The following is a 24,102-nucleotide window of genomic DNA, read 5'->3' as shown; positions in this document are numbered from 1 at the left end:
TGAATTCGGAAGCGATGTTAATTACGCGTATATAGAATTAGTGGCTGTAAGCAATATTAGTAATATGCAGTATTTACAGAAATATATAAATTAACTAAGAATTATTGACTGAATGAAGTGAGATCCTGTTTTAACATGACTTCTTCAGTTTGTGATGAAGCTGGAGCCGAACAAATTTTCCAGTTTTAAAAAGAATTTTCAGTAAGGCTCTTTGCTATTTGGTGAAATATGTTCATCATGATTCTTCAGAAAATTTTCAATTTCAAAATGGTGGCTGTTGTTTTTCTTAGGTAAAGTGTGATGTAGTGATAATATTGCAATTGATTATTGAATAAGGTGTTAGAATCAAACAAAAGGAAATTTGTTACGTTTTTCAGGTAAATAAATGCTCATTCATACATAAGGTGCACATAGAAGAATGCAATATGTTAGGTCAAGTAATTTCTACAGAAATCGGTTCATAATTTCTATATTGCGTAATTAGTTTCCTGAAACTTCAAGGTCAGCTCTCTACACCATTGTGAGTGAGAGACTTCAGTATCGCAGGCCATCGTAGAAACATGGCTGAAAACACAGGCGGCTCCGTTCTATGACGAGGGTATTGGAAAGTCGGTACCACGCCACGACAAATATCAAAATCGGAGTGGCGACTATGTAGAGAAGTAGCGTAACTACGTAAGTACTTGTTACAAATAAAAAACTTCTTATTTTCACTGTGGTTTTAATTTCGTGACCGATCGGACCTTGAAAAAAAAAACCCTGGTATATATGATATTCAATAAATTAAATTTATCTCGTCAAAACAGCAATTCGCTGCCATGCTTAAGTCCATGAATGCCAGCATGTACCTGTCCACCAATATTAAAGTTCTTGGAACTTTAATTGACTGATGGCCAGCCATAACTCTCTGGTAGCTTACCACAGCAGCGAGGTAGGAGTCATTCCTTAAATAAACTACTGATGCCGGTTAATAAAGCAACGGCATCAAGGATCACCCACACGGTCCGACAATGCGGCTCACGCCACATTGACTCGCCGCTTATGAGTGGCCAATTTTCCCCTTGACCTCTAAGTTCCAGGGTGGTCTGAATTCTGGCCCCCCTAAGAACTGGGCAGTCGAACATCATCTGTTCGTTCGACTGCACCTCCCCGCAGACGCACAGCTCATCATCTGCCTGGCGGAACCAAAACAAATATTAGTTCAAGTTTGCGTGGTTGGAGAGCACCTGGGCACCCGTTGCCCTATAAAACGAAGGAGAGGCGTACCATCGTCCCAAGTCCTGTATAAATCTATACAAGGTCCTTCCCTTAGTCGTGGTGTGCCATTCTTTCTGTCATGCAGCCATCGCAAGGCTCAAGATACCTTCTTCGCAGGCCGGAGATGGGCAACTTAACGAAATTTAAAATCGGTGTATTGTTGTCACAGTTCCGCCCCGGTACAGACCCGGCTCGAAACCGCATCCTAAATACTTCGGCCTTTCTGCCTCTTCGCGATTCAACCCGGCCGCCAGAACATTCACCGATTTTTTAAATCGATTGGGACAGCCTTTCGCAATACGGTGGTAGCCTAGCAGAAGGTTGTTTTAAAAACACCAGTGCATCCTATTAAGAATCTGCCCTGGGCACTCCTGAAATTCCTGTATAAGAGGTTTTTTCTGTTCAACATATGCGCCTAAACGGACGCAGCATAAGAGGCCATACTCTTGAAGACACCACGGTACACCATGTAAAATGACGACAGTCCGAGCAATCCTCCTAAGCTTGTGCATCACAGCGACGGCGTCCGTCGCTACTTGCCTAATTTGGTTGCTAAACAGCAACCTCGACGTACTTATGAAATTTAACTTGGCCGATCACACAGCCCTTATATCTATTGTGGGTATTACGACTGTACAATAATTTGTCTGCACCCTTGAGAAGCATATACTTCGTCTTGGCAAGAGAAATCTTTAAATTTTGCTTTTCAATCCAGCCCTTACCACGAACTAACAGTAGTGAGTCATCGGCGAAAGCCTGGCAGTGACTCCCTATGGGAATGTCAGTCCCAAAAATCCATTCAGTTATACGCGCAAAATCTGCAAGTCAAGGGCAGTTCTGTGAGGAGATCAGCGTGGAGAGGCTGTGAGTGTTGTGGGTTTAACGGAGTTCTGCGAACTAGTCCAACGACACGTTACAGCGTCGGTCCAGCTAGGAGAGTCACAGGTGTTAGTCTGCGTGACGACAGTGCGAGACGGCAGTCCAGCGTGGAGAGTCTTGAATCCAGTGTGATACGAATAAGATGACACCACGAGTAATTCCAGTAGCCAAGAAATACTTGAGTTACAGTACTATAAGTGTATAAGTGAAAGAAATAATGCAATAAACTTCATTCATAAACTTTTAAGGTAGATAGCAAAGGTATTTGCAAGTGAACAATGTAAGATTGTTTGTTATTACAAGACTAGTTTTTAAAAAGGGTTATGACTAGCGGTTTCTTTTGTTAATGTGTCTAGTTTTCTATTTCGCAAACTGGAATAAATTCCAAACGATAATTTACTTTTGAACTTTATCGTGTGTGTAATCTGTATTAACTATTTACTAATGTCATTTATCACCATTTGATGTGTAATATTTTAATTGATATTCTTTGTCGATTAGGTTTTGTATTTTGCTCTGTTTTTATGTAGGACTTACTCTTTTGTTTATGTATTATGTCATGTATTTTGTAATCAAAATAATAATTATTCATACTACTTGTCTGACGTACGTATCAGTTTGAGTACTCCCTGTGGTACGCGTACGGCAATTTGGTGACCACTCTGCTACAGATTGAATTTATTGCTGAATATCAATCGTTGATAATTTTTTCGTCTTTTATTACCACGTTGGATCATTGTAGTCAGACCATTAACCAATTCTTTTCAAAGCGACTTTACAGGCCTTGTTGTCCTTCCATACTTTTTCATACGTTCAGATCTACGTGCCCTTTCTTATGTTGAAAATATTCGTGTTGTGAGTTTCCTTCTCGTGAGTGTAAAGTGATACTTTTGTAGTTGATTTTTACGTTTAATTCTATCTTATCTGTGGTGTCTTCGGTTGTAATCTAATTTCCTTCACTTTTCCCCTCTTTATTTCTCTGAATTATATGCACATCCTGTCTTGGTGTTCTCAAATAGAAGTTGTACTGTATCAGCTGTTTCAGAAGTCACGAATCCTCATTCATACGATATGTTGAATGAATCGTAGCCTTCTCTTACACATGGGATCAGTGATGGGTTGTAAGTTTCTGTACACGACATTGTTGAGCATGATCCACCACTGCTCATCTTTCTGGTACTTTTTGTTGATGCAGGTTTCTCTAATTCTTCTTTCGTTTTTCCGGAGCTGTTGGTTTGTGATGTTCGTTTAGGTGGAAGAGTGTTTCTATTGTTCATGTGACTTTCGATTTTATAATTGTGTGTCTTATTTTTGCATTTATCGATTGACATTTTTTTCTGTAGATTAGTTTTTGTGCTTTAGCTAGTGTTTGGATTGAAATTTTTCGTTAGTTATTTGTATTTCTACGAGGTATTTAAATTGCGTTACCATTTTTACTTTATTACCATTTATGTTTACTTCTTTCAGTTGTGTTGGGTTTTTGAAACATAACTTCGGCGTTTTCGAATGATATTTTGAGCACAATTTTATTGACAATATGAAGTTCTAATATCTGTGCTTTAATTTCATTGATATCATTGGCTAGCACTGCCAGTTGTTGCAAAACCAAGGCAGTATATTTTGATTTTTTTGGATTATTTTCATTTTTTGAGCATTTTTTTTAGCCATTCCCTCATTACTATTCCCACAGCAAATCCATTTTAGCTAACACGCATAATCTAGTCTGGACAGCTCCTCCAAGTTCTGCAACCTCCTTGTTATTCTCTTAGTTTTTTCGTGAGTTGTAAACTGATCATGTTGAGAAAGATTCTGGATAGAATTTTGTATTTTTTGCCTAAGCGTGAGATTTCTCTGTAGTTGTTAGGGTCTGTTTTGTCAGCTTTTTTGTCTAGCGGGAAGATGAGGGCTGTCGTTCGGTGTTCTGGTAGTTCTTCGTTGATTTAGATGTTGGCAACCTGTTGATGAAGGACGATTTGTGCTGATTTTCCTGCATGTTTTCAGATATCTAAAAAGATCTGATCTTCTCCAACCGCTTTTTAATTCTTCATTTCACCTAGTGCTTGATAGACTTCTTTTATTATGGAAGGGTTAATGTTTTCCGGTGGTGTTATTATTGTAATGCTGGTGTGAAAGTTTAGGAGTTCTGTCGGTTCTTCGCAATTTAGGAGTGTGTTGAAATATTTAGCTAGGTTTTCCGCCTTGTTTTTGATGTTATGGGCCAGATTATGTTATTTTAAATCAGTATTTTAAATTATTCTGTTAGTGAGCTTTTAAGTAATATTTAAAAAGATTAAAAACCCCTGAACGTGGTACATCATTTTTTTAAATTTAGAAATGAAATAATGTTTTTGAATTATTTTCATTCATTAACCTCTTCTGTAAAGTTTAATCACCTTATACTTTATATTTAATTTTCTGTTTATTATTTTTAGTAGTACAATGTACTTTAATGGCCAACATTTTTTATTTTATAATTAATTGTGTATTTTGTGATGCTGCTCCGATCAAGGTTTAACTACGATTCCCCTTGATCCATCCAGGAAAATAATCGAGCAATGCTTTGTCAATCTACATTAATTAACATATTTGCATTATGTATTATTACACACTAATCAGAAAAAAAATGTATTTCTTCCTTACTAACAATCATGCCGTACGGACTGAGAATTTGCGCGCGCGCACATGCACGCACACACACACACACACACACACACACACACACACGCACACAAACACGCAACACAAATTTGTTCAATATGAAGTCATTTCAATAAATTTTAAATTGAACTTACTCAGTAAGATCAGACGGAGTTTCATGTGGAATCCTGAAACCATAATAATTTTTTACAATCAATTTATTTAATAAAATGAATTTTTGTAACATTTTTAATAGTAAATATATAAATAATTGTTAAAACTGTTATACAACAAATAATTTTATTATATACTTATGTAATTTATCTGTACAAAAAATTCATTAAATTTGGAAAACCCAAAAAAACTTTTAAAAAATATAAAAAACTGCAATCTGTTTAATAATTTCTAAGCTTGACTAAAAATGAAGTAAAAAATGCGTTATTTTAAGTTTCTCTTAATAACATACAAACCAATCGGTTTAATATTCATTCCAGAAATTAGTGAGAGAGAGTAAACGAGAAAATCATTTTTAATTCCTTGTACGAAGTAAAGGAAATATTGTGATCACGAAAAAACTTGGGTTTTCAGATTTCATCGGAAATATTCATTTTAACCATATCTGAATCCATTTTGACTAGTTTCGGCAAGGGAAAGCACATCGGTCGCATCCGACTTTATATTTTATTTTTGTTTTTATTTAAATATATTGATTTATTAATTATTATTAACTAATGATTGTAAAAAACATTTTACAAACAATAATTCAATTATAATAATAAAAATAAAAATAAAATTAAAATATCAGAAATTATTAATAAAAATAAAATTTTGTTTTTTTCGTTTTAAAAAAATGTGTATATGTAATTTTATAGGCGTACAAGGAAGTCATTTGGTGTCTACAATAGATATTTTTTTTTTTGTAAAAAAGGACAAACTGTTTTTTAAAATGTGTGATCATTATCATTATAAGAAATTAATTATCGTATATAATCATTATCATATGGAAAGTCAACATTTAAATTATGAACTTCTGAAGCAATAACCAAACTAAATGTTTTATCTCTAGTAACTTAGTGACTATAAATTTAAGGATGACTGAGAATATTTGGAAATAAATTATAAAAAAAACTTTGGTTATAAAATCTGGTACGGTTTGTCATTTTAAAAATTTATGGTTTCAAATAACTTTCGAACTTTATGGTTTATGGTTTTAATTGTCAAACTTAATGGATAAAACCATAGCAAATAATAACTCATTTTCCATTGCTACAAATGAGAGAACACATCTCCCTAAACTACTTGGTTTCACCTGAAGCGGAGGGCATCATAGAAGGGGAAAATATTTACATAAAAAAATATATGGTGAAATAAATAAAAATAAAATTCTTATCTAATTTTAATAGAAACAGGATGTTGATTCGACTAAAATAAAAAAAATTTCTGTAACGTTTAACGTTCGATTTATTTCAAATTTAATTTTGCAAAATCGATGGTACAGTGATGTGTTATAAAACTAAATGTCGGGATGCTAGAGTACCATTTCAAATTTCAAAAAATTCTGGTGATGGTGCTGAACATTTTATGCTTGTTTAAATAAATTTCAAATTAAAAAAGTTTAAAAAAAATTGTTAAATGATGAATGTCAACGTTATCGTTTGTTAAATCTTTCAGTCACTCTACTTCTACATTGATGTTCAATGGATAGAGAGAAGTTGATGGACTCCGTATTAAGCAACTACAATGAAATATAGATGTACTATTTTGCCTCAGTATCAAACATGAATATCCAGTGGCAACCTTCTAGCACATCTCAATTACACAAAGCAATAACCTGAGCCTTAGTTACGGATAGTTCCAATAAGTTATCATTTGCTTGGTCGACTTAAGGAAATTCGATTATAATAAGAAAGGGTTCACGTCCGAGAAAAAAACAAACGTTTCACTTTCTGAGAATTGGAGAGTGTATGTACCCCAGTAGTAGGAGATTGAACTGAAATTAGTAAGAAAGTTACTTGATTCAATTCCTTAAATGAAATTCTTGTTCTTATTTCAACCATGTCGTACATCGCGATGTAAAAATAAATATAATAAAACTTACTCACGTTTTAGTAATATCGATTCCTGATATTAGAGATTTTTTTTCACTGAAAGAAAGAAAGTGTATTTAAGTGTTAAAATACAATTTCAAATATATTATTTATTTATAAATAATATTTAATACATAATGCAAAAATGTGTATATTTTATGAAGTATTAAATTAAATATTTTTTAAATGATGGCGAGATACAAGGTGTGTATCCATTGCTCTTTTGTGCAATGTAAAATACAAATTGAAAATACGAAAACAGTTATAGTAATTTTTTCTCATGTATTACATATATATTTTTTTGAAGTTTCCGATTTTTAAGCAATTGAAATATGAAAAATTCTTACATTTCAATTATTCTTTAACCTTATACTCACGATCACAAGTAAAATCATCCCATTTTTCCACTTCCAAATTAATTAATTAATGAAAGTAAAACATCAGAAGAAAACCAATTTAGTACGGTCAGTGTATATATATATATATATATATATATATATATATATATATATATATATATATATATATGTATATACACGAGATCTGAGACCGGTTTTTTGGCAGCTAAAATGGCAACACTGTAAATTTACTAGTAAATAGACGGTTATATAAACTGAAATATATGAACCTAAAGTTAACCCACCGCATGGGCAGTGTTTAAGAGAAATCAAGACCTACTCCATCACTGTCACTTTCTATTTTCTTCAGTACTGATAAAAAGTGGTTGAGTAGACAGTGAAGTTACAAACAAAAACTAAAAAAAAAAAAAAAAATATGTTAATGCTCCTAAAAACTACGAATTTAGCATATGATAACAGCTGACGGACGGGTGTACATTAATGAAATCCTCTCGCAACACTGTTGAAACTTTCAACGGGATCAAGTTGTTCATTAAAAGGAACAGTTGTAAAGACGCCAAGTTCAAATTTGAAAAATTTACATTAGGAAGTAGAACGGTCCAAGAAGTTGGAGGGTATCAAAATTAAGGGATTTTGAAAATCGGGGATGTACCCAAAATGTGACTACAAGAGGTTTGTCTGCCGTCGGTTAATGTGATTTTGATCTTTAATGATGTTTAATGTGTTATTCTATAAAATTTTATGATTTTGGATTAAATTATCTGGATGATACCGCGGATGATTACCTTCGTATAAGAGACAGTTATTTTGTTACGAAATCTTAGGTAATCACGATATAAAATTGTGGATAATTTTTACGTAAACATTCTTACCAACAATAAGTAAGAACATAAATGAATTTATTTATCGCTTACGTCATTTTAAAAGACATTTTCAAAATATAATTTTAATAGAATGCAAGGTAACTTTTCATATATTATGAATATATATTACAATCATATATTATGGTTATACGAATTTTAGTAAAAAATACGGAGACTCGTGTATGAAAAAATATTTTAGAAAATATTTATGAAAATAATTTAAATATGACACTTTTTAAAATCGCTGTAACTGATCGCTTTTCCAATCGATTTCCCCGTGTAAACGACAACAATCAAAATAGAGATTTTTTTTTTTTTCTTTCCCCCTACTCACCACGACCGGATATCCATTTAAGTATACTCAGTCGGGGAGAGTGTCCTTCTACTCAAAGGGGGCATCCCCCACCCACCGGCTTTACATCTGGCACGGCAGGTTGGCCCTGTTGGATCTTTTGTTTTATTTTTTGCCTGCCTCTAATCCCCCACGTTAGGGCCAAGGTCCGGCGATGCCGTCCCCCAGCCCTTCCGCAGGGAACCGGATCTCGGTCTTTATGCCTATGCCTCTAACCGACGGTACCCACCCCACAAAGCGCCTAGACGCCCGCAGGGAGAAACACCGCCGGCCGGGACTCGGTCTTTTCTTTTATTTCCATCTCCCCTGAAGTTCTACCCCTTCGCAGGAACCCGCATACCATGGCATACGGGCCCTCCACGGAGAGACTGTCCACCCTTCCCTACTTAACTTAATCACAGTCTACCGCCCTCTTCTTCCTTCTCAGGATCTCTCCAGCAAACCTTCTGAACCAGTCCCAGTTCTCTTGATTTTGTACCATACAATTAATTAGATTATCCGGTGTTAATCGATTTGTTAATAAAAATAATTCCTAATGCCAGATTGGCTTTGCGTTCTAAGTTATCTACATCCCTATCCTCAACGAGGATTGCTATGTCATCAGCATAGCCAATTGCAGTAACTCCTTCAGGATAATTCAGTCTGAATACTGCATCATAAAAAATGTTCCACAAGGTTGGGCCCAGCACAGAACCTTGAGGAACGCCACCAAACATCTGGAAAACTGCCTTACCTTCCAAAGTTTTGATCTCAAGAAACCTTTGATGTAGATAGTGATTAACTTGATTTATTAAATATTCGCTTATTCGCATCTCATGCAATGCATCAATTATAGACGACCAGAACGCGTTCCTAATGTCCAGCATTATCACTAGGGGGATTTTCCTGGTCCTCCAGGTACCGCTCCTGCTATTTAAAGCCCAATTTTTAACTTTCTCTAAGGCATTTATGGTAGATCGGCCTTTTCTGAATCCATATTGTTGTGGATGTAGACAGCCCTTTTCCTCAAGCTCTGCCCTAAGCCTGCCTTCTATCAGCCTTTCAACCACCTTTCCCATATTATTAATAAGAGTAATCGGCCTATATCCATTATTTACCCCCGCCTTGGGTATAAAAACCGTCCTTACAGGAAAATTACAGTATAGACCATAACTAGCCAGATCCACAATTTCCCAGGGTATTATTCCTGCTATAGTCTTGATGATGGCCGCAGGTATGCCATCTGGCCCTAGACTTTTCCGGTTTTTCAACTTTTTAATGGCCTCCATTACCTCTTGTTCTGTGAATCTGCCACCTTCACAAACAATTGTTTCCCTATTCAGATTTTCAGGTCTAGGGAAAAGAATCCTAACTAGTCGTTCCGCTTCCTCCTTACTCAACGTTGGCACCTGTCTACCTAGCCTTTTGGTAATTATCTTAAAAGCTTTCCCCCAAGGGTCAGTGTCAAGTTCGTTACACAGCTCTTGCCATTTATTCCTCTTAGATTGCTTAATGAGAAAGTTAAGCTTTTTCCTGGCCTGCCTATAGTCTTGGGCAGCACGTCGACTTTCTTCATCGTTACTATTCCTTGCTCGCAACCTCTGAGCAGTTCTTTTGTGACGCTGCATGATTTTCCTTCGGTCTTCGGTTTCTCTGCTCCACCAGTACACCGGATGATATCTATTACCGGACTGCGGTATGTTAGCAATTTCCTCTTTGATCATTTCTTGAAATTTCTCCGGTTCTATGTTTTCACAGTTCCTAATCTTATTTGCCGCATTATTTGACACCCGGTGTATCTGGAAGTCCGTTAATCTAGAGATAATATTATCCTGCCTTACCCGCCTTGGACAATCTCTGATGTTAACCAATACGGCCTTGTGATCACTACCAGTTTCTTCGGTAAGGACAGCAAACTCGACGGTATCTGCTCTAAACCTACTATCCACATTTACCAGGTCTATTGTTGATTAGTGATCTCTTACGCTGTATGTAGGAGCCCCATCATTTATACAGCACGCACCCGTAACCTCCAACAAGTCCTCGAGAATTCTACCTCTAGCATTTGTAGAATTGGCACCCGCTACAGTAGTTTTACAATTAAAATCTCCAAGCACTACCACTCTTTTCCGCGATCTGGTCATGATCTGCTGTAGGTTAAATATCTGGTTTTGAAAAAACTCTATAGTGCAATTGGGGCTGATGTATGTACCCACAATAATCGTGTCACTTAATTCAATAGCTATTATTACGTCTTCTCTGCTGTACAAGTTATAATCCACTCTATCGAGTATTCTTCTGATGGCCACAGCCCCATTCCTGTCGGGTATCCATTGACCTCTGGCAGTCGAATACACATTAGGCTCCGTAGAGACCAGAAAGTCGACATTGTATCTTGTGGCTATTTCCAGCGTCAGGTCTCCTGATAGTAGGCTTCTATTATTATTACTTAATAATATTTTAATCATTATGTTTATTGCAGCTCATACTCCCGGTTCTGTGTTCTGTACTTCTGCAATCGAGACACTTCATTGCTTTCCTACAGTCTTTGATAAAATGCCCCGTATTACCACAGTTGAAACATAAATTGGTGCGGTCAGGGCCCCTGCATTCTCTTCTACCGTGCCCCATGCTCCAGCACCGGTAACATTTTTCGTTTTCGATGCGGATATATGCCCTACAGCAAACCCAGCCTACTCTCAGTCTTGCTGTTATTAACTTTGTTGCGCTGCGTTGAGTAGTAATTACTGTAGCATTTTTGGTACTACCGTATGTGTCTCTCATAGATATTTGAAATCTCTCACCCGTTCCTAGGACCTTCTCAATTGCCTGTTTTAGCTCACCTTCCGTAGTATCTCCAAGCATGACCTTAATGTGTACAACTGTTCTACGGTCTCCCTTGTTACGTATATCGACCTGAAGATCCCCTGCTCTATCCTTCAGCATTGCAGAAAACTCCCCTGCCTTCTGTACTCCACTTCTAGCTGTTTATCTCTACCCTTTCTTATAGAAAGAATTTCTCCAGCCTCCTCTACTTTAACTTTCTCCTTCATAGTTTTTAATAGATCAGCGTATGTTTTCCCTTGTGCTTGTACAACAATGGTTTTACTCTCGGTGACCGGTTAGGTTTCTCGCCTTACAGACGCCGATCTGTATCTTGGTCTCGCATTGTCACTTGGATTGGGGATAACCATCCTTGGTAAGGTCTTCCCCTTCCTTAAAATATATATTACTATTTTCCTAATCAAAATTCCCGGAGGGCCATTTGGTGTCACGAAAACTGAAGACTCAGAGTTAGCCACTACTCTTCTTAGTGCCTTAAGTACGTGTGACGCCATTTCCTTATCCCCGCAACTGGAGTCATAGATGACTGTGTATCTTGTACCATTAGTTGTGACCTTACTGTCTTCGAGTATCGTTGATTCCTGAAGAAACATTACACCAGGCGTTTCTCCTGCATATAGGCTGTTTGGTCTTATGCCATTCAAGTCTACAAAGTGACAACTACCCTCTCCAGGTTTTGCTGCGTTAACCTGAGTAATCCTGTTCATCACTACCTTGACCATCTGGAGGGCAGTCTCTCTATCAATTGCTCGTCTGATAAATCAACATCCAAAATGTCCGACATCTCGCTGTTATAATGACCTTCAGTCTGAGTGGTCTGATTACTTGTCTCCGCTTTCTCTTCACACAGTCTTTGTAAGTCTTCGTATATTTCTTTAAGTTCCCTTTCATGGGCTTTGATTGCAGTTTGACTCCCCTTGCCAGTCAAGTGTCTCAGTTGTGTGATTGCATTACCTAATTTGTAGGTAATTTCAAGAGTAGGAGGGGTTTCTTCCTCCTCCAAAGAACCCGCTCTAGGTCTTTTGTGTACTCTGCCCTCGGTTTCCCTCCATTTATTCTTTTCCTGGGTGCTCACCGTAGTATCCATACCTTCAGTGTCCATTGTGCCACTCTCTCTCCTTCCAGTTACTCCCTTCGAGGGTCCAGCCCCTTGTGAGGCTGTAAGATGGGAGGGAGCTACGACGTTGCATGTCTCGAAATTGTACTTAGGGGACAATTCCGCATCCGTTGATACCCCCCCAAAAAAAAAAATAAAAATATATATATATATATATATAAATGATAGCTTGATAAACTAAGCTACAGCAGTCTATCTTATCAAGAGATAACAACAACCGAAATTAATTAAATTAATTCCAATATCAAAAGTTTATCACTTGAAGAATAATAAACAATATTATCAGTCGATGCTAGTTACAATTGTCTATGCCATCCACTACAGATAAGCTACACCCGAATTGAAAACAACTCAAGGTACACCACCATTAACTCACACTAACCACTACGACCAGCAGTCAACTATGAACCTTATTGCCAATAGCAATAAGGCTACTCAGATAAAAAAATTCAATAAAAAGGTCAGTCTGCAACCAAAAATCACCAAATTATATTGAAACACTTCCGAAAATTTTCCACCGTCTATTCCCAATTCCAAAAATCAGGTATAAAACCGTTGATCCGAAAAAAAAACAGTATAAGACAGAGCGCACAACAATATGTCCGACCTCAACACAAGCTTCCACTCGACTCTGAGATATGATCTAAAAACTCTAAAAGACTCTTGAGATAAAATACAGATATGATCTTAAAAATCTTAACGATAAAAAAAAACCTAATAAGTCTGTATTTTTAATTCAACAAAATTGTGAATATTTGGTAGTCGTAAAGATGAATTTATTGGCTATTTTTGTATTCATATTACCAAATTATATCGAACTTTGGAGACGGCTGCTTAGGCTATCCACTAAAAAAGACCTTTAGAATCCTGAGTTTCATAAAGTGTCATTAACTAAAATATTTCCAGAACGGAATATTTAGTAAACTAAAAAGGAATACTATTTTTTAGTATTTTTCAATACTATTTTTAAAAATGAATATAAACATATAAAGAATATTAATCTATAAAACTAAATCGTAATAATAACTGCATCATAGTTGTTGCCACGGTGATCGTCGAAGATCGTTACACGACAGTGGCAGAAGTCGAAAATTTAGCCGGAATGAAAAAAAAACCACACACAGCACACCACATATTAAACGAACATTCGGAAAAAAGGACGTAGGGCGATGAGTTCCATACCGAAGAAATCAGTTATTATGAAAGAGAAGGGGAGCAGTTCCAGAATCGATTAATGACTGCTGATGGACGTTATTTTGAACTTGAACTGAAGTCGCAAAGCAGTGTTTGGAAGAGTCAACATTCTTCGAGACTAAAGAAATTTCGTCTCATGCAATCAAATTTGAAGCAAATGACGATTTTTTTCTTACGATAAGCACGGTATTATTGCTATGGAGAGAGTCAAATTGTATTAATATGACTGCTACTTACAACAGACTTGTTATCAGAAGATCTTACTACCGAAAGTTTGAAAACTACGTGCAAAAAATATCTATGGTGATGTATTTCTATCGCATGACAAAGCGTCGCTACATATTGCAAGTTCTGTCGTTGATATTTTCGTCGATTTCATTTGAGAACATTTTGCCATTCACCGTACAGTCCTGATTTTCGCCCTCCGGATTTCGATCTCTTTCCTAAGCTGAAAGAAGCTCCTAGGTATACGTTTTACAGTTTGAAAATTTTTCGGCTGCCGCGATCCAGTAAATTCGACAATTCTACAAAGGTTCGTTTCCTGACAAAAATCCAAAAGAAGCTAAACCGTTAGTTAGCATGCATTTATACGTGGGGGGATATTGAACAGCGGTAAATTTCATTTGCATTTAAAATGGTCTAAGTTAAGGTAGTTTTTACAATCTACTTTTATATTCAAAAATTTCATAAATTGGGGAATAATATGTACCAACTGACTCAAAAAATAATTTACTACAATCTGTAAGAGAAATTATATTTTCTCTCTGATAAAAAACTTTGTATAAATGGTTTATTTTTTTAAATATTTACGGGTTAAGATTTGTAAAATCCTGAACAAATATCTGTTTCTGTAATATATTATTACAGATATTTATCTCTACTTTACTGAAATGCTGGCTACATTCAAGTAAACAATAAGAAGAATTGGCAGAGTATTCAAATGTATAGATTTTTCGTATCAGATTTCGCTATAACATTTTATATTCAAATAAAATTTTTTAATATTTTTGATTACTTACGTATTTATTGTTCCTTTTTTGATCCTGAAAAATAATATTAACTTTAATTTAGTATAGTATTATTGGAATTTATAATCTGTTTTTTTGTTATTAAGTAATACACTCTTTTTGTTTTTGTTCTGTACCTTGATGTCTTTGTATTAAATATAAGGTGGAAAAAATAATAAAAATGATTATTTCAAGAGAGATTTAAGAATCCTCTGTCGATGACTATTCGAATCGAAAAGAGGCTCGTGTCGGTAATGTGACAAAAACAATATTTTATTGATTGCCTTTTTTATTTTAAAGATTACAAAGAAGAGACTTATCTCGAATGAGTTTTTCGATAGCTGCATGCGTATCGATCAAATTACGTAACTTTTGTTCGTCGGATTCTTACGAGATTATAACCTGGTGGATCATATCAGTGTTGCACAGCTTGTAGAAATTACGCCTAAATTCTTTTCATCATTCGATATTTTAATACAAAATAAGACGAATCTATTATTGAAATCCCAATAATTATGACTTAAATTTTACAATCTGGGGGCGATAATTTCTTATTCTGTCTTCGACCTGTTATTTACTTACTGTATGAGGTATCACACACAAAAAAAAAGAAGATAATGATGGGTGTTAAGACACATATTTTACGTAAAGGTGGACAGGATCCGACACATAGATTTGGCTGTCTCAATTCTGTGGTTCGTTGTGTCTCGTAGATTTAAACCGTGTACTCTACACTGCTTAAAGAAACATCTTTATAGTATTCTAAAGACATGACACCAATGACGTATTTCCTTTTACCATAGGTTTACGAAATTTTGGCACGATAAGTTACGATCTAAACGAAATTTATTCTATAGGCGTATAAAAATTATTATGTCCAGGCAATTGGTAAGGATTTTTCTTCCGAACCCATTGCATGCATAACCTTTTCTATGAACAATATCATGTAATAATTAGTGTTCATTTTCATTTACTTAAGCAATATCATTTTGCTATTAATATATTTCCATTCAGGTGAGAGATTGTAACCGATTATAAACTACACTTTTTAACAATTTCACGTTCAAATAATATACTCACTGTGTGCACAAAGTACAATCACCAGAAGAATGTTCTTGCTTGGCTAGAATAATTAGAATTTTTTTTTTAATTATGCAGCCGATATTACTATCCAAATTAATGTGTAAATTCTGAAGAAGTTCACTCAGCTATTGGCCATTGTTATTTTGTTCGCTTTTAATTATGTTTCTCTTAATTCATTATTAGATTTGTCGTTTGTCTATAAAGTGTTAATAAAAATTGATCTGAAATGCAAGTGAAAACGAATTTCCTGCAAAATATTAAATTTCTGACCCAGTTTGGTTGCAAATTTCTTTATTTCACATTATATTATACTTTATATTAAAATCTATATATATATATATATGTAAGTGTGTGTGGTGGGCTAAAAAATCAGTATCATTTTTAACAAGAGAGATTATTTTTGAACTTTATATATTGAACTGTTATTCAATTCATTTATATATATATAATTGATTATATTGCGTTTTATGTACAGAAAACAATCTGTTTTTCTTCGATGTTGATGGAACATAATAGGATACTACTGTAATCCGTGAAGAATCTCCTACGGCATTTCCCAATCCTCTACTATCGACTAGTCAACATTGGCAAAACGTGAGATAAAGTTTGAAAATATTCGCATGAAACTAGTTACAAGATTATTATCTTGTTTGCAGCAAGATGGGATCCTTCTCATTGTGTTCTTGTAAACGTTTATGTCGATGAAAGATTTCCTGAACGCCAGGACGATAACAAACACCGCGTTCATGTTATTTAATGCCTTGCAAATTTTCAACCTGCAGAAATGTTAATATATTGTTTCTTCAAATCAAATCGATCGAAATCAAACACTTCAAACTGTGGAGTTTATAAAACTAGACAGAAATTTATATTAGAAAATGTATAATTCAGCGGTTAAATGGTGGCACGAATTAATAAAAACAGAATTACAACGCAGTAATATTAATTCTATTAGGTACCGATATTAGTTTTGATTAAATTTTTTATATTATTAGTGATTGACTTTTAGCCCACCTGTATATCTATGACATTCATTGTAAAAATAATATTTTCTTACAAAATTTTATCCGGGATTAGATGAAGAAGCTTAAGAAGACTCGGTAAAATTTGTTTTCTTCGTTTGGTTCCATCTTTATAAATTCTTAATCGAATTCTGTAGAATAAAATAAACACAGAAAACTATTAATTAAAAATATATTATATTCAATTTGTTTTTATTTAGATATTAGAATTATAAAAAAAAAAAACATTGTGTTATTAACACTTCTTTCTAATCGATACAAATAAGTGCAATTAGCAAATTTACTGATATTTTATAAAATTGTAGCACATTTTTTCTTAAATTTTGTAATATACTAAATAAAAATCATAAGCAATTAAAAAAAAATGTTAATAATACAAATATAATATTTGATTATGCGTTTGTACTCTTATTATTAATAATAATTAAAAGCTGATGAAAAGTTTAATTAAAACTCAAATTGTAATCTTTAACTGAGATAGCAATTTTGAGATTATTCCCAAAATTTGTATCACCGCCGGTTGCAAATAGATCTTACAATTGTAGCAGTTTTCTAAGTAGAAGTGGGGTAATGTACCAATAAATTTAAGCTTTGTTATACCCTTTCAATTCTAATTTTGAAATGCACTTCCTCCTTTATTTTCTTTCCAGCAACCAACCAGTTCATTTTTCTACTTCGAGAATTTAAGGCAAAATAAGAGTTTAATTTTTTTTTTAATTTCTGTTTTCCGAGTTTTTTTAATATTATAAATTTCAGACAAGTAGTTGTATAAACTCAATAAAAATAAAAACGTAATTAATGAAATTATAAAAAAGAACAATTAAATAATTTGACTGAAGTAAAAATTAAAGTAGGGTGTTCATAAAGTCTTTTCACGATTACAGAAATTCATTTCAAAAAACTATTAACTTACAGCTCTGCAGTTTGTGGCAAAAGAAAGAAAACTATTTCACGTTTTTTTACTATTTCAATAAACTTCAACGTGTGCGCCTTTTTCGCTCGTACAATGTCCTACCGATAATCAATTTCACGCTATATGTTGGTCAACACTAGCGTTTCTTGGGTAACACTAAGCTTCAGTTATTATCCGTCTCAATGCGTCCAGATTCGGTACGGGAGTTGCATAGGCTCTGCCTTAACATAACCCCTGAAGTAAAAGTCTAAGGGAGTTATGTCTAACGATCCTGGTAGGCAGGGAGTGGAACCGTCGCGCCTTACCCATCTGCCGTGAAATGATTCATTCATAAAATCTCGAACTAGTAATAATCCCCAACGTGGTGGTGCCCCATCCTGCTGGAAAACCACCCTAGGTTGCATGTCATTTAGTTGAGTTGTAGCAAAGTGTTGCAGCATATCCAGATAAATGTTAGCAGTTATTGATTGCTAAATGATAATGAAGGGACTAATGATTGTCTTCTGCATCAAACCACACCACACATTTGCTTTAGGAGAATCTCTAATTTTTCCCTGGTAAAGTACGGATTTTCTGAGCCCGTATTCTTACGTTATGCCTGTTTACATTCCCGGAGGTGTGGAAGTTAGCCTAGTTTGATAAACACACTCGCTCCAAGTACTCATTGTCTTTATCAATCAGTTGCAAAATCTCGTTCGCAAAGTCAGTACAACGAGGGCCGTCATCTGGCTGTGTGTATTGCAATATTTGAACTTTATACGCGTGCAACCTTAGTTTCTTATGTAAAAATTTTGCCTTGTTGACCGGGGAATCCTTAGTTCACGAGATGCACGCTGGGTAGATTTGGAAAGACTATGTAGAAACACTTGCTGCACAACCTTAACCTTCTCTTCACACTAACGGAAGGTGGACCACGCTTTTACTCTTTTTAACTTAAACTTTGCATCAAAGTTTTTGACGCAAAAACTTTTCAATATTTGCAAAGTTTTTGGACCACGCAACGGTACTCTTGCTATCAGGTACTGGTCGTCCGTATTGCTTTCTAAAACTTTTCTGCACAGTAATGGATGATTTCGTCTCGTGATACAACACACATTGCGCTTTCTCCTGGACTGACGGCATTTTATTAAAAACATTGATCACATTGCCATCTACTCCGCCTCTACCCCAATTTATAAATTAAATTCATTGCTTTTCACTTAGAATTCTCTAAGCTTTCTCAGAAGCAGAATTATGTTTAGATAATTATATTTATCTCTTTGTGTAATGACTATTTCCTGCGTTTTGAAACCTTTACGATGGACATATTTTTCTAAAAAATTACAAATATTAAACGTTATTTTCCTAAAACTAAATTTACATTATAAATATGATTTTTTTCAATTAAGTTAACATATATGTTGCCTAATCTTGCTATGTCCGTTTTATTGTTAATAGCGTTTGTATTTTTCTTGATGTATACCATTTGTAGAGTGGTCCCTTTTATATGTATATTGTTCATTGTCTAATATTCTGGCGCTGTTGAAATCGAGCATGTGTGTATGTTCTCTCGTATGTTTTGCGAACCCTGTCACTATATGTATATATATACATATGTATGTATATGAGCTTCTATACCTTTTTTTAAGGTGACTGTTTACTGGACAAACAGTACACCGCGTTACATTCTTTACACGAAATGCTCTGTTCTACGTTGGCTCGTTGATTTTTTTCTATCGGCGATTTTAATTTAGAAAACATACTATTCAGATTGTTGTAATTTTTATGGGCTACTGCGAATCCCTTTTTTTTGCAATTCTTTAATATTTTCTGACAGATCTGCGACGTATGATAATGCAACATAATTCTCACTCTGTTCAGTTGTGTGTCAAGGTCGCAGACACAACGTTGTTCGAGAAACCACAGTTTTGCCGATTTCTCATTAACGGACTAGGGTTTGTCAACAAATCAGTGAATGGTGTTATAAACAACATAACCCAAGGTTGTTTATTATTACAATTCTGACCTGTGAGCGAATGCCGTTACCAGCTGTCGCCAGTCTGCTCTCTGTGTGCGTTGGGTGTGTTAGCTTCGGTGCTGTGTACATTGTTCTTTTGTTGTCAATATATCGTCGGGTCAAACTCTTTACAAGATTTTAGTTTACTAAAGACTTTATTTAATGTTTTACTTTCTGCTCACGGCTTTCTGTATTGTCGGAAAAGCTAGAATTAGATTATTTCCAGACGGTGCCTAATTTGGCCACCCGTTTGGCCAAACTCATCACTGCGGCTCGCATCACCAGGTAAGAATTTTACTTGACTCCGGTTCAGAACCTTTCTCTAATATCCAAACAGCTCGCTACACGGCTGAATCTTCCTCGCATGTGATCCTCGGTGTCGATCATTGGAGTTGGTGGTGTCTCTTCTGGGCGCTCATCTGATCTGGTTCAGCTCACCCTTCAATCTCGCTTCTCAGATTTCACTCTCAACTGCTCAGCGTTCACTCTCAACAAGGTCACTTCCTCTCTGCCCTCTTTTTCAGTTTTCTCTACGCCACAGTGGCCACATCTACAAGGATTAGATCTTGCGGATCCCGAATTCCTTCGCTCTGCTCCTGTGGACATTCTTTTGGGTGTGCGGTCATGTCATGGAGCCGCAGATTATCAAGACAACGGCAGATTCTCAGGTCGCTCAGTTTACAAAGTTCGGTTGGGTCGTTTTAGGGCCAGCCTCTATTAAGGCGACATGCTGCTCCGTCTCTGCTCACACAGCCTTCGATGATTCTAAGCTCACGGAACTCCTCACTCGGTTTTGGAAGCAGTAAGAGGTTCCTGACGTGCCCGACAGTGACCTTTCTCCAGACGAGGCGGCTTGCGAACATCACTTTCAGCCGTCGTTCACCCGTGATCTTTCAGGGCGATACATCATACGGCTGCCGCTCAGAGAATCAGGCTCAGCTCTCGGTGACTCGCTCAATCGCTCAGATTAGGCTCAGCGTCAGCGTCGATTTCATCGTTATCCAAAATATGATTGCGTCTACACAGAATTCCTTGAGGAATATGAACGCCTGGGCCATATGAGAAGACTTTCAACCGCTCCAGACGGGATCATATTACCTTCCATAGTATGGGGTCCTCAAGGAGCATAGCTCTACTACTAAACTCAGAGTGGTATTTATCGGGTCCAATGCCACTTCTAACGGTCTTACACTCAATGATATTCTTTATCCAGGGGCGAAACTTCAAAGAGATATCTTCGACGTGCTCCTGTGGGCTCGACGACATCAATTGGTTTTCATGACCGACGTTACTAAGATGTTCCGCCAGATTCAGGTTCACCCCGACAATCGGCCTCTCCAGCAGATTCTACGGCGCGATTCTGAAGGTCATCCCTTGACGTTTCAGCTCACCACGGTCACCTATGGAACTCGTCCGGCTCCGTTCCTCGCCTGCCCAGTGTTCCTTCAGCTAGTCAAGGACGAGGGTCGTCGGTTTCCACTCGCTACCGATCCTCTCATCACTGGTCGATATGTAGACGACATCTGTGGGGTAGCAGACTCCGAAGAGAAGCTCATTAACGTTGCTCAGCACGTTCAGGAGGGTACCTGCAGGCGGGTTTCCGCTCGCCAAGTGGAAAAGCAACTCGTCAGCGTTACTTAAGAAGTTCTCGTCCCATTTGAAGGATCAATCGGTCACTCTCTTTGATCAGTCCACTTCGAAAATCTTGGGCTTGCTCTGGAGCTCTGCCGACGACCACTTCAGATTATATACTTCCCCTAAGGAGCACACACAGTTCACTAAGCGCAATATCTTGTCGGAATTAGCTCGACTCTTTGATCCTCTTGGGTTTCTCGCTCCAGTTGTGATCCGTGCTAAGATCCTCCTTCAGGAATTATGGCTCGACAAACTCCAGTGGGACGATGTTATTCCCCCCTCACTTGGGCACTCGGTGGAAAAACTTTCAGGCTGATGTGGCTCAACTTGCGGACCTTAAAATTCCTCGATGGCTCGGACTTTCTCATTCGTCATCGCCAGAACTCCACGGATTTTCAGACGCGTCTCAAGCAGCCATGGCCGCAGTTATTTATCTCGTCACTCGCAATTCAGATGGCTCCATTCGCACGTCGCTCGTGTGCGCCAAAACGAAGGTAGCTTCGGTCAAACGGCTCACCATTCCCCGGTTGGAACTCTCGGCTGCCATTCTTCTCAGCTGGCTCGTTCGATATGTTATCGACCAGCTCAAGAAGCCTGACATTCCAGTGTTTTTGTGGACCGACTCCTCGGTAACTCTCGCCTGGATCAACTCTCCTCCTTCTCGATGGAAGGAGTTCATTCGAAATCGAGTTGCCCTTATTCAGGAGCTCACGCCTACTGCTCAATGGCGGCTCATACCCGGTAAGGAAAATCCCGCAGACTGCGCATCAAGAGGATTGTCAGCAGTTTACTCATTCAGTTTACTCTTTCGTGGTCCGGCCCTCCTTGGCTCATTCAAGACTCATCTCATTGGCCTGTGCTCGAGGTTACTCTTGACCCAACTGCATCTCCTTAGGAGGTCTCAGGGACCTCTCTAGCATCCTCTCGGTCACCGCAAGATTGGGACTTATTAGACAGATATTCATCGCTCTCTTGACTCTTGCGCATTACGGCTATCTGTCCTCTCGCCCTTGCCCGGTTCCGGTGCCTCCTCTCTGCTCTCGCCAATATCGCCGGCTGACCTGGAGGCCGCTCAGCTCTTCTGGGTTCGCTCCACTCAAGCCACCCATTTCGCTGCTGAACTCAACCTTCTTGCTCAAGGCCATTAATTATCAAAATCGAACTCGCTCACCCGCCTCACCGCGTTTGTTGATCGGAATGGGATACTTAGAGTTGGTGAGCGTCTCTAGCATGCTCTCATCGGGGAAGACGACAAGCATCCCATCATATTGCCTCGTCACGCTCGACTCGCTCATCTGCTTATCCAAAATGCTCATCTTCAGACTCTCCATGGAAGAACTCAGCTCACTTTAGCTCAACTTCGTCGTTGCTTTTGGATTCTTTGTGGCCGCGCGCCGGTTCGCTCTTTCATCTTTAACTGTGTGGTCTGTGCTCGTTTCAGGGATCAGAGAGCTCATCAATGGATGGGTCAACTTCCTGTATGCAGGGTGAATCCCGCTCGTGCCTTTCTCTCCACGGGAGTTGACTATGCAGGTCCAGTTTCTATTAAGGCGTGGAAAGGTCGCGGACATAAGTCCTTCAGGGGCTGGTTGGTCATTTTTATGTACATGGTCACGTCAGCGGTTCACCTGGAGCTAGTATCAGACTACTCCACTGACGGATTCATTTCGGCATTCCAGCGGTTCATCTCGCGTCGAGGTTGCTGTCAGTCTTTAAATTTTGATTGTGGAACCAAATTCGTTGCAGCGGATCAACAACTAAAACGGCTATTTTCTCGCGGAACACTGGAATATGCAGCTCTATCGTCTGTGTTACTCGACGATGGCACTCAGTGGTCGATCAATCCTCCTCGTGCTCACCGTTTTGGAGAAAAGTGGGAAGCAGCTGTAAAATCAGTGAAGTTTCACGTTGCTCGCACAGTCCGGGACGTTGTGCTCACGTACGAGGAGCTCGGCACGCTTTTAACACAAATTATTAAACTCTAGTAGTAGTATTAAACTCTCGGCCGCTCGAGCTACTCTAGAAGGACCCGAATGATTTCTCGACGCTCACACCAGGTCACTTTCTCATTGGGGAAGCTCCCATAACGGTACCAGGACCTTCTCTGCACCAGCTTCCAATCTCACAAGACCAACACCAATCTCACCAGACTTACACTATGGCAGCTCATTCCACAAGGTCTAGAGTCGTTCTGGAAGGTCTGGTCATCTAGTTATCTTCAGCAGCAGCGGCCCATCTCCAAGTGGCACCACCCCATTTACGACATCTCAGTTGGCTCCTTGATCCTGCTCACAGATGAGCGGTTTCCCCCTTCAAAATGGCCGCTTCCTCGTGTTCTTGCTCTTCACCCTGGGAAGGATGGGCTCACTCGAGTGGTTACACTTAAAACCGCTATCTCTACTCTTACAAGACCTATCTCAAAGCTTGCTCTTCTGGCCATTTGTCCCCAACCCTGATAACACTAATAAGAATTCTATGAGCCGACCGAAAATCGTCAACAACTTCATTGCTGACTGCCGGGGGAGAATGTTCAGTTTTTGGTCAAGGTCGCAGACACAACGTTGTTCGAGAAACCACAGTTTTGTCGATTTCACATTAACGGGCTCGGGTTTGTCAACAAATCAGTGAATGGTGTTATAAACAACATAATCCAAGGTTGTTTATTATTACAATTCTGACCTGTGAGCGAATGCCGTTACCAGCTTTCGCCAGTCTGCTCTCTGTGTGCGTTGGGTGTGTTAGCTTCGGTGTTGTGTACATTGTTCTTTTGTTGTCAATATATCGTCGGGTCAAACTCTTTACAAGATTTTAGTTTTCTAAAGACAATGTTTTACTTTCTGCTCACGGCTTTCTATATTGTCGGAAAAGCTAGAATTAG

At 37.6% G+C, this 24,102-nt stretch overlaps 1 protein-coding gene across 3 annotated transcripts in view; it reads right to left on the bottom strand.

The window, feature by feature from the left end:
* LOC142333517 (uncharacterized) overlaps positions 1-24,102 on the bottom strand; it is a 69,815-nt gene that overhangs the window by 22,732 nt on the left and 22,981 nt on the right. For all 3 annotated transcript variants that reach the window (XM_075380785.1, XM_075380784.1, XM_075380786.1), the window contains 4 exons: positions 16,716-16,811; positions 14,588-14,611; positions 6,876-6,917; positions 4,929-4,961 (listed from right to left, as the gene is read on the bottom strand). In XM_075380785.1, the coding sequence (XP_075236900.1) occupies positions 4,929-4,961; positions 6,876-6,917; positions 14,588-14,611; positions 16,716-16,811 (195 nt within the window). The remainder of the gene's footprint in view (positions 1-4,928; positions 4,962-6,875; positions 6,918-14,587; positions 14,612-16,715; positions 16,812-24,102) is intronic.

This window comes from Lycorma delicatula, chromosome 12 (genome assembly GCF_047948215.1).
Source record: "Lycorma delicatula isolate Av1 chromosome 12, ASM4794821v1, whole genome shotgun sequence".
NCBI classification, from domain to species: domain Eukaryota; kingdom Metazoa; phylum Arthropoda; class Insecta; order Hemiptera; family Fulgoridae; genus Lycorma; species Lycorma delicatula.
The sequence above is the reverse complement of the archived record's forward strand: the minus strand, read 5'-3'. Positions and strand labels throughout refer to the sequence as shown.